Raw genomic sequence first — 14,307 nt, 5'->3', positions numbered from 1 at the left:
TTTCTTCTTCCAAGTCTGATATTAATAAATTAAATAAAAGTGGGCTCAGAGGACACCCTTATCTCACACCTCTCACCAACCAGAAACTATCTCCTACTTGCTCTCCTACCTTTACCCTGCTTCTTGTCTCCCTAAAAATTTATGATAGTCTCTTTATTAATCCCTCTCTTATCCCTCTCTTTACCATAACTTTGTCTATTTCGCCTCGGTCTAATGAGTCAAACGCCGCCTTTAAGTCCACGAACATTGAAAAATTAATTTTCAATAACAAAAATTTTCAACCACAAAATACCAATTTTTAACCAAAAATAGAATAGTCCAATTTTCAGCTTAGAGTATTATTTTTCAACTAATAAGATTAATTTTCTACCAAAAAAGAGGAATTTTCGAACAAATATAAAACGATTTTTTTATCAAATGGTTTAATTTTCAAACAGAGAGGTTAATTTTCTATCAGACTAGTTGAATTTTAAGCAAAAAACATGATTTTTCAATGAAAACTATAAATTTTCTACCGAAATAGGTGAATTTTCGACAAAATACATGAATTTTACACTAAAAAAGATCAATTTTAAACAAAAATGGAATATTTCAATATTCAGGTAAAAAAATGAAAAACAAACATCCAATTTTCAAAAAAAGAGTTCAAAACTATTTAGATTACCTACGGAAGAAAAATTTCTTCCCTTTTCTTTTTTAGGAAAATTTTTTATCTTTTTTCAAATTGCAATAGGAAAATTTTATGTTGGTTGTCCAAATTCGGTCGTTTGATTCTTGGTTATTTTTTCAGGAATTCTGCACATTACCTTGATTATTGGACGTTAAATAGGATTTTAAATTTGATTTTAATCTCCTTTAAATTTCTCAAATTTCGGATTATTTTAATTCCCTGAATTACTTCCAATTGAAATTGGATTACTGTGGATTACGCGCATTACCAGTTCGGATAATCGAGTTGTCCAGCGGATTACCTCAGTTGTTTTTCAATCATCTTCTCTTTTACAGCTTCACTTTAAATTTGACTGTGGTAGTGGACCAGCACTAATAGTCGATGACTCAATTAAAGTTAATGACAATCAGTTGCATACAGTTACTTTCAAAAGAAAATATAACAGAGGCGAACTCATCCTTGATGAAAATCCACCTGTATTCGGTATTTCCGTTGGACCAAGTACACAAGTGGATGTGAATCCTCCATTCTACTTAGGAGGTGTATCGCCAGAGAAATCGCCGCGAGTCTTGAAAACACTTGTAAGAAATAGTTTCTCCTTTTATTCAATTATTGATCTAATTCCATAATGATTCTTCTATTATGTTTTATCTAGGGGTTCGACAAATCATTTGATGGCTGCTTGAGTAACTTTATGGTAAATACCAATGACGTAACCACACCTGCCGAAGACGTTGGACTCATTCCTTGCTCAAAGAAAATTGAGCCTGGAATATTCTTCTATCCTTCCACGAACGGCAGCAATTACTTTAAACCGAGTAAGGATATTTATCTTCTCTCCAACAAACCATTTAACAAAGATTTCAATGATTGCACAAAAATTTCACAGGTTTCGCAAAAATTCCAAATAGATTTAAAAGATTTCACAAAGATTTGATAAAGATTGCAATAATTTTACAAGATTTTATAATGCTTTCATATGGATAGATTTAAAATACTTCACAAAGGTTTCCAAAATTTTCCAAAGGTGTCAAAGAGTTCATTAAAATTTCAAATATTTCGCAGAGTTCAAATAGATTTTAAAGATTTCACAAAGATTTCAGATAGATTTTAAACATTTCGCAATGATTTCAGATAGATTTTAAAGATTTCATAAAGATTTCAGATAGATTTCAAATATAGAACAAGATTTCAATGATTTCACAAAGATTTCAAATATTTCGCAAAGATTTCAAATAGATTTTAAAGATTTCACAAAGACTTATATTATTTCACAAAGATTTCAGATAGATTTTAAATATTTCGCAATGATTTCAGATATATTTGAAAGATTTCAGGTGGATCTCAAATATTGAACAAGATTTCAATGATTTCACAAAGATTTTAAATATTTCACAACGATTTTTAGAGAGTTTACAAAGATTTCAAATATCTCGTAAAGATTTCAGATAGATTTTAAAAAATTTCACAAAGTAGATTTCAAAGATTTCAAATAGATTTCGAAGATTTCACAAAGACTTCTTAAATATGTCAGATATATTTCACAGAGATTTCTATTATTATGCAATAATTTTAGATAGATTTCAAAGATTAAAAAAAAATTTTCGAATGATTTTACAAAGATTAAAATAATTTCACAAATATGAGGAAATATTTAGAATATTTTTAAAAGATTTTCAAAGATTTTTCAAAGATTTGACAAAATTTTAATGATTTTCCGAAGATTTCTTAAAGATTTTAGATAGATTTCGCAAAGTTTTGAGATAAATTTTAAATATTTCACAAATACTTGTATTATTTCACAAAGATTTAACATAGATTTTAAATATTAAACAGGATTTCAATGATTTCACAAAGATTTCAAATATTTCATAATGATTTTTAGAGAATTCACAAGTATTTCACAAAGACGTCAATGATTTCCTAAAGATTTAAAGATTTCACAAAGATTTCATATATTTCGCACAGATTTTTAGAGAATTCGCAAAGGTTACGAAAAAATGTTACAAAGATTTTCAATAGATTTAAAAGATTTCCGAAAGATTTAACGAAGATTAAAATATTTTCACAAATATTACCGAATATTTAGATTATTTTGAAAAGATTTCCAAAGATTTTTCAAAGATTTGACAAAATTGCAATGATTTCCGGAAGATTTCATATATTATTTTATAAAGACTTCTATTATTTCACAAAGATTTGAGATAGATTTTAAAGCTTGAAAAAAAATTAACTGAAATCAATGGAATTTTTTTATTGAAACATTTTTTCAAATTAATTTCAACTCTTTTGAATTTAACTTGAATTTTTTTTAGTCATTATTCACTTTTTGGTTTCTAAATTAATAGAGTTTCAAAGAATTGATTTTTGACCTTCTTTGGAATTCTCTTGAAGTTTTTTAATCTACTTAAATTCTTCTAAATTCTCTTAATTCTATTTAATTCAATTTAAATTCTTCGGCCTTTCATCAAATTCATTTGAATTACCTTGAATGTTTCTAAGCTTAATTCAAATTTACTGAATTCAATGAAGTTTTGAAAAAAATTTTAAATTATTTTCAATTTATTCGATTTTTTTTTCATTCGCCTTGAATTTTGATGATTTTCAGGATCTTTAGGGACTTTCAGGGACTTTAAAGGTGAAAATGTATTTTAATACATTATCCAAGATTTCAGGAAATATCATTATAGAATTTTAAGGGATTTTATAATAGTTTAGTGAACTTCAGAGAAATTATTAAAGAGAAGTGAGGTATTTTGTAGGATTTCAAAAGATTTGAAATATTAAAGATTTTACGGTAAGGATTACAAGGATTGCAAGGATTAAATTTTTTTTTAAATAAAGTTATTTTAATGCTTTTTCTAGGATTTTAGAAAATATGATCAGATTTCATAGAGTTACGAGATTTAATAATATTTTAGTGGATTTTAAAGAATTTATGGAATTAAAGTGACGTATTTCGTACGGTTTCAAAAATTTGAAGATTTTTTAAATTGGAATTCACTCTGAATTCTTATTAATTCATCCTGAATTCTTTTAAATTCCTTGAGGTACTTTTCAATTTTTTAATTCAATTGATAAAATAATCAAAGATTTGGAATATTTTAGGGTATTTTTTTAAATTACCTTGGATTTTTCAAGAGCTTTAAAATATTGTAAGGAATTTAAAAAAATAGCAAAGACCTCGGAATATTTTAGTGTATTTAAAAAAATTCAAAGACATTTTCAAGAGATTTCAACAATTTTAAGGGATATTTACAAATTATTTCCAGTTCATTGGAATTATTCTGAATTGTTTGATAGTAATTAGTTCCTTTTTTGTTTGTAAATTAGTATGGTTTTAAAGATTTGAAGAATTTTTTGCAATTCATTTGGAATTTCCCCTGAATTCGTATTAATTTATCTTGAATTCTTTCAAATTCTTGTAAATTACATAATTTTACCCAATTGAATGAATTTTTAGAAAGTTTTTATTTAATTAATCTTAAGTCAAATAATCATCTTTAATTCTTAGGCATTTCGTCATATTCTTTTTAATGATCTTTAATTTTTCTAAAATTATTTGAAACGTACTCAATTTAATTAATTTTTTAATGTTTATAATTTTTAAAATTCCCTTATTGCTTTTTAAATTCAACTTGATTTTTTTAAAATGAATTTCGTCGAATTCTTCTTATTTCCCTTAAGTTCCTCGAAATTCTTTCAGTTTTTACTGAAATTTACTTTTGTTTGAAAATCTGTTAAGTTCTTTGCAAATTTACTGAATTCAATGAAGTTTTTTCATATTTTTTAATTCTTCTCAACTCATTTGATTTTTCTTAAGGTTCACTTTGAATTTTTATGAATTTCGTCGAATTCTTCTCGTTTACCTTAAATTCCCCTAAATTCATACCAATTTTACGGAAATCAGTGGTATTTTTTATTTAAAAAAAATTGCAATCTATTTGAATTCTTTTAAATTTAATTTTAATGGCTTTGAAGTCTTATGAATTTATTTTGCTTGTCTTGATATTAAACCTCTAATCTTTAATTTCCTTTTCTAGTTGAAGGATTTTCAGTGGGCAAGACCATGGATATCCAAATCGACATAAAACCACGTTCATCAAGTGGACATTTGTTATCAGTTCACGGAAAACGAGACTTCCTTATTCTGGAAATGATTAATGGAACCATCAGATTTATGATAAAGTCTAATAAGGGCCAGGCGGCGATTGAAACTTCGTTCAAGCCGCCAGAATCGTATTCACTCTGCGATGGAAACTGGCACAATATTCGAGGTAATTAATTAATTGACTTAAACAGGGTGGCTACCCTACCCGGAAAACCTAGAATTCTCAGGGAATTTTTATACACCTGTAAAAACCTAAAAATGTCAGGGATTTTTTCGAGAACATGCTTAATTTTTTTAACTTGCAATGTAAAATTGAATAACAATAATTTTTCATTTGTAAAACTAGCTTTATATTACTGTATTTAACTATGTTGTTGAAAATTCTTTTTTTTATATTTTAAATTGATCGTTTTCAATTGAAAATTCAAGTAGCTTATTGCGAATTTATTTTTTTACTTGATAATTCAACAGTTTATTTGCAATTTTTTCTCTTTGATTGAAAAATCTTTTTTAGTTGAAAATTCAAATTATGTTGAAAAGTTGTCTTTTTTGGTTCAATTCGCCTGTTTTGAAATAAAAACTTTAAATCTCTCTTGGTTGGAATATTAACTACTAAGTTTTTGTTAAAAATTAATATTTTTGAAATAAAAATTGAATTTGTTAAAAGTTATTTTTTGGTTGAAGATTCATCATTTCAAATTCGTCTCTTTTGTTTAACATATATTTTTTTAAACATAAATTTTATTATTTAATTTTTGGTTGAAAAATTACCTTTTCTAGGTGAAGTTTCGTATTTTTTGGTGGAAATTAACCTCCTTGGTTGAAAATTCATCTTTTTTGTTTAAAATTCAACCACTCGACTTTGAAGATTCATAATTTTAGTTGAAAAATCACCGCTTTGTTTGAAAATGTAACTATTATTTTGAAAATTAGTGGTTTTTCTTTGGTTGAAATTATTTTTTTTAACTGAAAATGTACCTATTCCAACCGAATATTCTATTATTTTTATTGCAAATTCGTATCTTGGCTGAACATTGATTTTTGTAACTGAAAATTTAACTTCAATTTTTGGTTAAAAATTTATCTTTTTTATTGAAAATTTATCTTTTTGGTTTAAAATCCATCTATTTCAGTTAAAGATGAGTTTTCGTAAAAAATTTATCACTTTGGTCGTAAGTTTGTTGTTTTTTTTTCTGTGGAAAATTAAATTTTTCTAACTGAAAATTTAACTATTCAATTTTAGATTTATAATTTGTCTTTTTTTGTCTGTCCGTCTGTCCGTCCAGAACACGATAACTTCCAAAAAAATGAACGGACCAAATCGATCTTTGACACACTTTTTGTAGGTCTTAAAAGAAAAGGACGGCTTCGTTAACCAAGCCGCTTTTGATAAAAATTCAAAAAGTGAGCGGATTTTGAAAATTTTTGAGACTCAGTTATAGCATTTTCAAAATTTTCAAAATAAATCGAAAATTCAAATTTTGATTGCATAAAAAAGATTGAAAAATCAAAAATTTCATGTTGTCAAACAATGCAGGATAAGAAAAAAGATTTGATCCTAAAAAATATCTACAAATTCGTTAATAATCAATTCGTTATAGGACGCGTACTTTTTGTTTTATTCGTGAAAAATAACATTGGAAATGAAAAAAATATCAAATTTGTGGAAAACGAAGCAAGTTACGAAAAAAAAAGATTTAACAAAAATTGTTTACCCGAGATAGAGCTACAAATTTGTTATGAATCAATTTTTGATAGGATACGTAGTTTTGGTTCTATTCATAAATATGGCATTAAAAATAAAAATGATAAATTAGTGGAAAAACGAAAAAAGGTACGAAAACAAATTGATAGAAAAGTTATTCACCCAAAAAAGAACCCATAAAATAGAAAATTCCAAAATTGCGCTAAAAGATGCGAGATACGTAAAAAATCTAAAAGAAGACTTGTTGGATATTTTTCTTTGTCCATACAAAAAAAATATGAAGAACAAAATCCTATTATTAGCATAACAACGCGAGACAGAGAAAAATGTCTTATTTTGGTTTCAAATTCATCTTCTCCAGTTGAAGATTCATATTTTTCGTTCAAAATTCATGACTTTGGTCGAAAGTTTGTTGCATTTTTTCTGTGGAATATTAATTATTCCTAACTGAAAATTTAAATATTGCATTTGAGATTGAGAATTCATGTATTTTATTCAAAAATGGTATTTTTTCGTAAAAAATTAATCTTTTTGGTTAAATATTCGATTATATGGTAAAAAATTGATCTATCTCGTTGAAAAGTTAATATTTCTTCTTGAAAATTTAGGGATTTGAAGTGGTTTAAATTGAATTTAGTATAGTATCCACACTGATTTTACTTAGATATCCCCTGAATTTTAAGTATAAGATCAAATAAAAATTGATTTTAATTATTATTAAAATTCATGGTCTTTATAGAGAAAAAATCAAGAAATGATTAATTAGGTTTTTAGCATCATTTAATTAATTTATAGGGCTAATATATTTAAGAATATCTTGTAATATAATTTTCAAAATTTTTCGAATTAAACATATTAATTGAATTCATAGAAAATAAAAAAAAAACATTATTTCTAGTAAATTCGCGAAACTTTATACATATTTCGAGTCGACTGTTTTAAAAAATGCGAAGTACTTCAATGAAAAATTGCACCTGGAAAAATAAACTTGAGATACCTGGAATTGTCAGGGAATTTTTTTCCAGGCTTTCAGTAGACATCCTAATTCAATATTCTTTTATCGAGATTTTGAATGGCACCATTACCATGCATACATTCACATTTTCACATGTTTCTTCTCTGATTTTTTTAGCCATCAAACAGAAGAATGTCCTTCTTCTATCAGTGGATCATAAAGCCACTTCGCCAGGAATCGGAGTGAAAAATTCTGCTGTAGTCAACACTAAGAGTCCCATTTATATTGGTGGTCATGTGAGACTTCAAGTGCCTTTACGAGGGAGTACAGCACAGTCCCAATACGTCGGATGCATGAACAACATTATGATTGACAATAAACCAATTGCATTCGATCCAAGTCAGACCTTTGGCAAAGTCACGACAAATGTGTGTCCGACCATTTAAGTGGAAGAGAGAAATTGTCATTGAGGAGAGTAATTCAACATTATCAATCCAAAGATTTTAAAAGCGTTAATTTGTACTGTATGAACGAAGAAGTGTCTTAAGGAAATAAATTTATTGGAATTTTTTGAGAGTTAACAATGAATGTGCACTAGACAAAATAATTTCGAAGGTATTACTCTTTCTTGGGATGCCACTTGTAATAAATTCCAAAAAACATAATACTAGCACTCAAAGAAGTGGAGATAATAAAATTGCCTAAGAGCAAAATATCTGCCGAATCCATCCATATTGTGAAGACCCTTGCTGAAAAAGAAAAATATTCATCAAGAATTGCTAACAGGGAGAATATTAAAAGTATTATTTTTTGAATATAACAAGTCTCACAGTCCCTATGGGTTAAAACATAGGGACCAAAGGGGTTTTGTTTATCACACTTATAGGGTACTTTTTCCGTGCTCGAAGGGTAAAAAATTCAAGTTAAATTAACCCTTAAAGGGCACACTTCCGTAAAATTACATAAAGAGCATACTGGGTGTTAGGCACCCAAGGGTATTCGAACGTGTGCTGTGCCAACGGTATTGAATAGTTTTTTACAAGGAAATCAATTAATGATGTTTAATCCATCGACTTTAAGGAGAAAAAGGTTTCATAACAGTTTTTGAAATTTAAAGTAGTTAAAACAAATTTTTAAATGACTTCTTTTATTCTAAAATTCATAACTTTTAAAGTTTTTGATATTTTCACTTAAAATTGTACTCGAATACTTCCGAGATACGGTGCTTCAAAAATAAAATTAATCTTATAGTGTTCGTTCCAAAGAAGGTACTTATTCTAAAAAATGAAAGCTTCAATTCAATGAAAAATAAAACACTGTACTTTGCGTGACTAAACGATTTTATTGATCGTATCAAAATTATAAAAATAAAAATTATGTGAAAATGGCAGAAAAATAGGGTTTCATGTCATTTTTTAATCTGGCGCCATATGTTCCATTTTCTTGAATTTGTTACGTTTTGTTAAAGCGCAAATAAGTCGCTGGATGCTATACACCCAGTATGCCCTTTAAGGGTTCAAAAGAATTCAAATTAATTCTAAAAAACTTTGAAATAAAATCCATTGATTTCAATAAAATTAGTATGAATTTAGGCGAATTTAAGGTAAACGAGAAGAGTTCAATAAAATTCATAAAAATTCAAGGTGAATTAAAAAAAAGCAAATGAATTGAAAATAATTTTAAAATATGACAAAACTTCATGGAATTCAGTAACTTTGAAATGAGTTTAGAATAATTCAAGGGAATTCAAAAGAATTTGGTGAAATGCCTAAGAATTCAAGGCCAGATTAAAAGTCTTCAGGATCAATTAAATAAAAATCTTTAAAATTTTTTAAAACTTCATTGAATTAACAAGAGTTGAATAAATTTAGAAGAATTTAAATGCATTCAAGAGAGTTTCAAAGATTTAAAAAGAATGCAGTGTAAATTAATAAGAATTCGGGTTGGAATAAAAAAAATGATTTCAAATCTGTTCAAATCTTTGAAACCCAGCAAATTTCTAATCAACAAAGTGACTAATGACTACAAAAAAATCAAATGAATTGGAAAATAATAATAAGAATCCATTTATTTCAATAAAAATGTAGTGCATTTAGAGGAATTTAAGGAAAACGAGAATCATTCAATGAAATTCATAAAAAATAAAACCGAATTAAAAAAATAATCAATTTAATTCAAAATTAAGGAGAATTTAAAATAAATTTATGAAATGCCTTAGAATTTAAGGCGGGTTTCGACATAATGGATTGAGCAAAAACTGTTTAGAACTTAAATAAATTAAGTAGAATAGAGTGAATTTGGGAGAATTCAAAAGAACTTGAAATAATTCAGGATAAATTAATAAGAATCCAGGGCCAATTATAAATGAATTACAAAAAATATTTGGAAATCTCTTGAAATCTTTGAAAGGCTACGAAATTTCTCATTGCGTATAAATAAATTCTTTGATATCTATTAAAATAATATAAAAGCCTATTAAATTACATGAAATTTGATAATGAATCTTTTAAAATATCTTAAAACTTTATAGGTCCTGTGAAATCCTTCCATATCTTCTGAAATTCTAGGAAATTCTTAACAACCACATGAAAATTTTTTCAAATCCCGCAAAATAAACAAACCCCTTGGAAAAACCTTAAAAATGTTTAAATCTTTTGAGAATACCTTTGAATCTTTTAAAATTTCCTAAAATATTTCAAATCTTCTAATATCTTTTTAAATCCCTTGAATTTTTTTAAAGCTCTTGAAAACGCAGATTAATCTTTTACAATACCCTAAAATATTGCAAATTCCTTTAAATTACTAAAATCAATGAAAAATTACTTGTTACATTTTTAAGTAACCTAAAATATTTTAATCCATTTAAAGTCTGTTGAAATCTTTTAACAGTTTTAAAGAAAGCTCCAGAAAACGGCACGGTACTTGAAAAAAATACATTAAAATATTAAAAATATTTGGCTCATTTTATCCATTAATTCTCACGATCAATTGAATAAAAACTTTATTAATGCCAAAAAATCCATTGAATTAAGTTAATTTAGAAAAATGCAATTGAATTTAAAAAATTCATTCGGAAGAATTAAAATAATTCAGGGTGAATTCCAAAAAATAATTTTAAATCTCTTCAAATGTTTGAAACCCTAAGAAATATCTTACTTTTTAACATAAATTCTTTAAAACCCATTAAATTATAATTAAATTTCGTAAAATTATATGAAGCCTGGTGATATTTCCGGAAATCATTAAAATATTATTAAAATGCCTTGAGAACTTTGAAATCCCTTATGATCATTGAAATCCTCGGAAATCTAATAAAATCCCGTAAAATCTTCTAAAATATCTTAAAACCCTATATGCCTTGTAAAACCGTTCCATACATTCCGAAATTCTACAAAATGCATCGTCCGAAAATATTGCAAACGCTTTGACATCACTTAAAATGAAAAAAAAAAATCAAATCTCTTCAAATTATCGAAATTTGTAAAAAATTTCTTGGAAAATTAAAAAATACCCTTAAAATATTTCAAAAGAATTCAAGAAAATTCAGAAATAGGTGAGTTTATTTTCTGAAAGAAAAGTGAAATTATTAAGTTACATTATAGGGACCTTAACTGAATATAAGGTAAAATAGGGGATATAGGGACCGGTCTGTGAGGAGTGATGTAATTTACTTACTGAGATTTGTCAGAGTCGATATTAGCCACGTGAGAGTGGAAATGGATTCGGAGTTTTTAGCCCGGAGAATTGCGACCAACTGAACTATTTTACTGGAGGCAGAAATCGGAGTGCAAATCGGCTGTAAATTATATTATGATTTTCATATATTGATTCAAATTTAAACTATTGTTTACAAAATTCAATTAAAATTGAATGCTTCTTACTGCGAGAATGGTGAGAACGGGTTTTGGCACTATTTGAAGTAAAAAGGACGAAAATGTAATGAAATAGAGAGCAGAGATTAATATCGTCTGAGAATTAACACGGTTGAGATATTTTAACACCAACAAAATTAGAATATACTCCTGAACTAAAATGATTGGGTATTCTAAATAAGAGAGCAATGAGTAGCCATTTGTAAAGTTGTAACTGGTCATCAAAGTGTAACTGTAATCAGAAAATCGCAGAGGCATTAAAAACTGGTTTCTCGGGTAATGAAAAAAGCCAAATTAAAGAAGCCTTTAATGCAAAATAAAAATTACCTAATTATCCAGACTTTAATAACATACTTTTTCAAAAATGCTTTTATGAAACTGAAAAAGGAATTTTTTCCATTTTGATGTCCATCACTATTGAATCCACTTTTATTGGAAACTATCTAATCCAATATTTGAAATTAGTTCACAATAGTTAATGGTTATTTGATCTCAAAAGTAGTTTTTAGATGGGAAATATTGTCTTTCTGTAACTTTAGATCGATAACATTGGAGCATTTCTTCTATTAAAGATAATTCGCCGAAATAAAAATAAAAATATTGGATAGAGAGAAGATTTTAATGAAACTGATCATTTGTTTTATATATCTGCCAAAAATTGCTGATAATTATAAGCCACACAATTCATAATTTTATCAATCATCTCCTCTCTATGGGAGAATACACGTTTTTTATCAACTGCAAAAATAAAAATAAATTTTAACACATAGTTAAATAATTTATTTAGATACCTTATTAATTCTAGACATAGTCCAAGTAAGGACATTCCTTTAGCTGATTTTAAAGCAAATAGATTTAGAATCTGTGGCACCTTAAGGATAAAACACATCCCTATTGTGAGGAGACTTAAAAAGTCTGCAAAAAGTTGCCAGGTTATCTCCATTTTTTTGAACTTGGTATAATTTCTGAAAAGGGAGAGCAGATTTTAAGTTTAAGACAAAAAATAAAAATGACTGGATTCAGTCTTTAGAAATAATATCAGAAGGTAAAAACATTTATCAAGAATTATAAATTTTATTTTTGAAATTTGCATTATTTTCATTCAAATTCAAAACAGTATATTCAGTTATAATAAAAATATGTTTAAAAAACTATAAAAAGACTCACGCAATTTTTAAGCAAAAAATATAAATTTAATATGAATATAAAATTTTTCTATTGCGTAGCAACATGCTAAAAAAATAGCAGAAAAAAGGCCAGGGCAATATTTTGAATAATGATGAAAATTGTTGTTTGAAATTATGATTTTTTAACCAAACAAATTAATTTGATCAAAATAGTTGAACTTTGAAATAGTTCTTTAAAATAGTAACTTTCAAAATAGTAACTTTTTAAGCCAACAGGATGCATTCTTTAAAAAAATGTAATAGTTAATATTGTGACCCAAAAAGTTGAATCCTTAAGAAAAACAGAGTAATTTTCTACCAAAAAGAACGAATTTTCTACACACACACAAAATTCCTGAACTTTCAACCAGATAGTTGACTTTTCAACTAATAAACAGGACTGCCACACAAGTCACTTAAGTCACTGTTAGTCACTTTATTTTTTCAAGTCATTTTCTAGTCACTTTTTTAAGAAACAGTCACTATAAGTTACTTTTTTATTAGATTTTTTAAGCCTTTAGCTTCACCTCATTCTTATAATTACTGATACTATAATGCTGATACTATAATGCTGATACTATTACCATACTCTTTTAAACTTCCCAAAGTTTGCTTCTATCTACCTTGCCAAAAGTTTTTTATAGGTCAATAAATGCACAGAAAACTTTTTTTCTACTCTCAAACTTTTTTCTGTGATTTATTTATCCTTTAAAAACAAAAGTTAGTTTGCTTTTTTCTAGGAATAGCCTATGTTATTTTTCTAGCTTCTTTTCTCGAAAAAAAATATCAAGAAGCAGTAAGAAAATTGTGGAAAGAATTAGAAGAAAAACGAGAAGATATGAATTAAACCCAAAAGACAGTATAGAAAAGAAAAAATGATTTCAATTTTCAGCTAAAAAAGTTAATTTCTACTAAGATATTTGAATTTTTAACAAAATAGTTGAAGTTCCAACCAAATAGGTGAATCTCTAACAAACAAATAATACATTCTTAACAAAGCAGTTCGACTTTCAATCAAGCAATTGAATTTTTAACCAAGTAGTTGAATTTTCTACCAAAAAAGAGAATTTTTCAACCGAACAGTTACATTTTCAGCTAAAAATATAAATTTTCAACTGAAATGATTGATCTTCAATTAAAAAAAGGAATTTTCAACAACATCAAAACTAAAAGTTTTTAACGTAAATACAGTGAAACTCTTCTATAGCACCGATTTTGAGGCTGGCGGTGGGTGGGAACTATTTCATTATAGCCCGCTCCGTTTTTGTTTGTTCACGCCTGAGTGACAACCACAGACCCGGCGCACCCCGTGCAGCTCCTGTTTCACATATTTGCGGCGCGACGTCAATTTTCGGAAGGGCTATAGAAGGGAGGGTTATTGAAGGGTTTCGCTGTATAATCTAAAACTGTTCGGAAATTGAAAATCGTGTTCGAACTACAATGATTTTTTTTAACACTAATTATTGATGTAAGATTCTAGGAACCAAAAATCAGCTAAAAATTATGACATTTTAAAATAAAATGATATATATTTCAGATTTGTTAAACCCGAAAAACTTAAATATTCGTAATTGCTGAAAAATGTGTAATGTTCGAAATATAATAATTTCGAATTGTAGAAAATTGGAAATCTTGTCGATGATTATTGTTTAAAAATGCTTATTTTCGGTGGAAAGAATTAAATGAACATACACATTTTAGAAATTTTAATTCTTCTTCGAAACTTTATGATTTTATAATACAATTTTTTCAATGCTAATTCCTAGCGAAAAACACTGGCATAAAACATTTGTTAATTTCAGATATATAAAAGGATATAAAAGGTTAT

General features: G+C 27.0%; 2 protein-coding genes across 8 annotated transcripts in view; one reads left to right on the top strand and one right to left on the bottom strand.

Moving 5' to 3' along the window:
• The window catches only part of LOC117177363 (laminin subunit alpha), a 49,600-nt gene extending 41,588 nt beyond the window's left edge, over positions 1–8,012 (top strand). The window contains exons 25-28 of the mRNA XM_033367998.1: positions 1,006–1,251; positions 1,326–1,488; positions 4,714–4,947; positions 7,619–8,012. Of these exons, the coding sequence (XP_033223889.1) occupies positions 1,006–1,251; positions 1,326–1,488; positions 4,714–4,947; positions 7,619–7,887 (912 nt within the window). The 3' untranslated portion in view covers positions 7,888–8,012. The remainder of the gene's footprint in view (positions 1–1,005; positions 1,252–1,325; positions 1,489–4,713; positions 4,948–7,618) is intronic.
• The window catches only part of LOC117177364 (solute carrier family 66 member 3), a 10,293-nt gene continuing 3,823 nt past the window's right edge, over positions 7,838–14,307 (bottom strand). For 4 of the 7 annotated variants that reach the window (XM_033368004.1, XM_033368002.1, XM_033368001.1 and 1 more), the window contains exons 2-6: positions 12,105–12,278; positions 11,641–11,691; positions 11,323–11,545; positions 11,117–11,237; positions 7,838–8,190 (exon numbers count right to left, since the gene is read on the bottom strand). In XM_033368004.1, coding sequence (XP_033223895.1) covers positions 8,060–8,190; positions 11,117–11,237; positions 11,323–11,545; positions 11,641–11,691; positions 12,105–12,256 — 678 coding nt within the window. In that variant the 5' untranslated portion in view covers positions 12,257–12,278 and the 3' untranslated portion in view covers positions 7,838–8,059. Of the gene's footprint in view, positions 8,191–11,116; positions 11,238–11,322; positions 11,546–11,640; positions 11,757–12,104; positions 12,279–14,307 lie in introns of all 7 variants that reach the window. The other 3 variants (XM_033368006.1, XM_033367999.1, XM_033368000.1) reach the window with 3 other exon arrangements.

The sequence above is a fragment of the Belonocnema kinseyi genome, chromosome 7 (assembly GCF_010883055.1).
Source record: "Belonocnema kinseyi isolate 2016_QV_RU_SX_M_011 chromosome 7, B_treatae_v1, whole genome shotgun sequence".
NCBI classification, from domain to species: domain Eukaryota; kingdom Metazoa; phylum Arthropoda; class Insecta; order Hymenoptera; family Cynipidae; genus Belonocnema; species Belonocnema kinseyi.
Note: the sequence above shows the minus strand (reverse complement) of the source record. Positions and strands in the feature narration are given on the sequence as shown.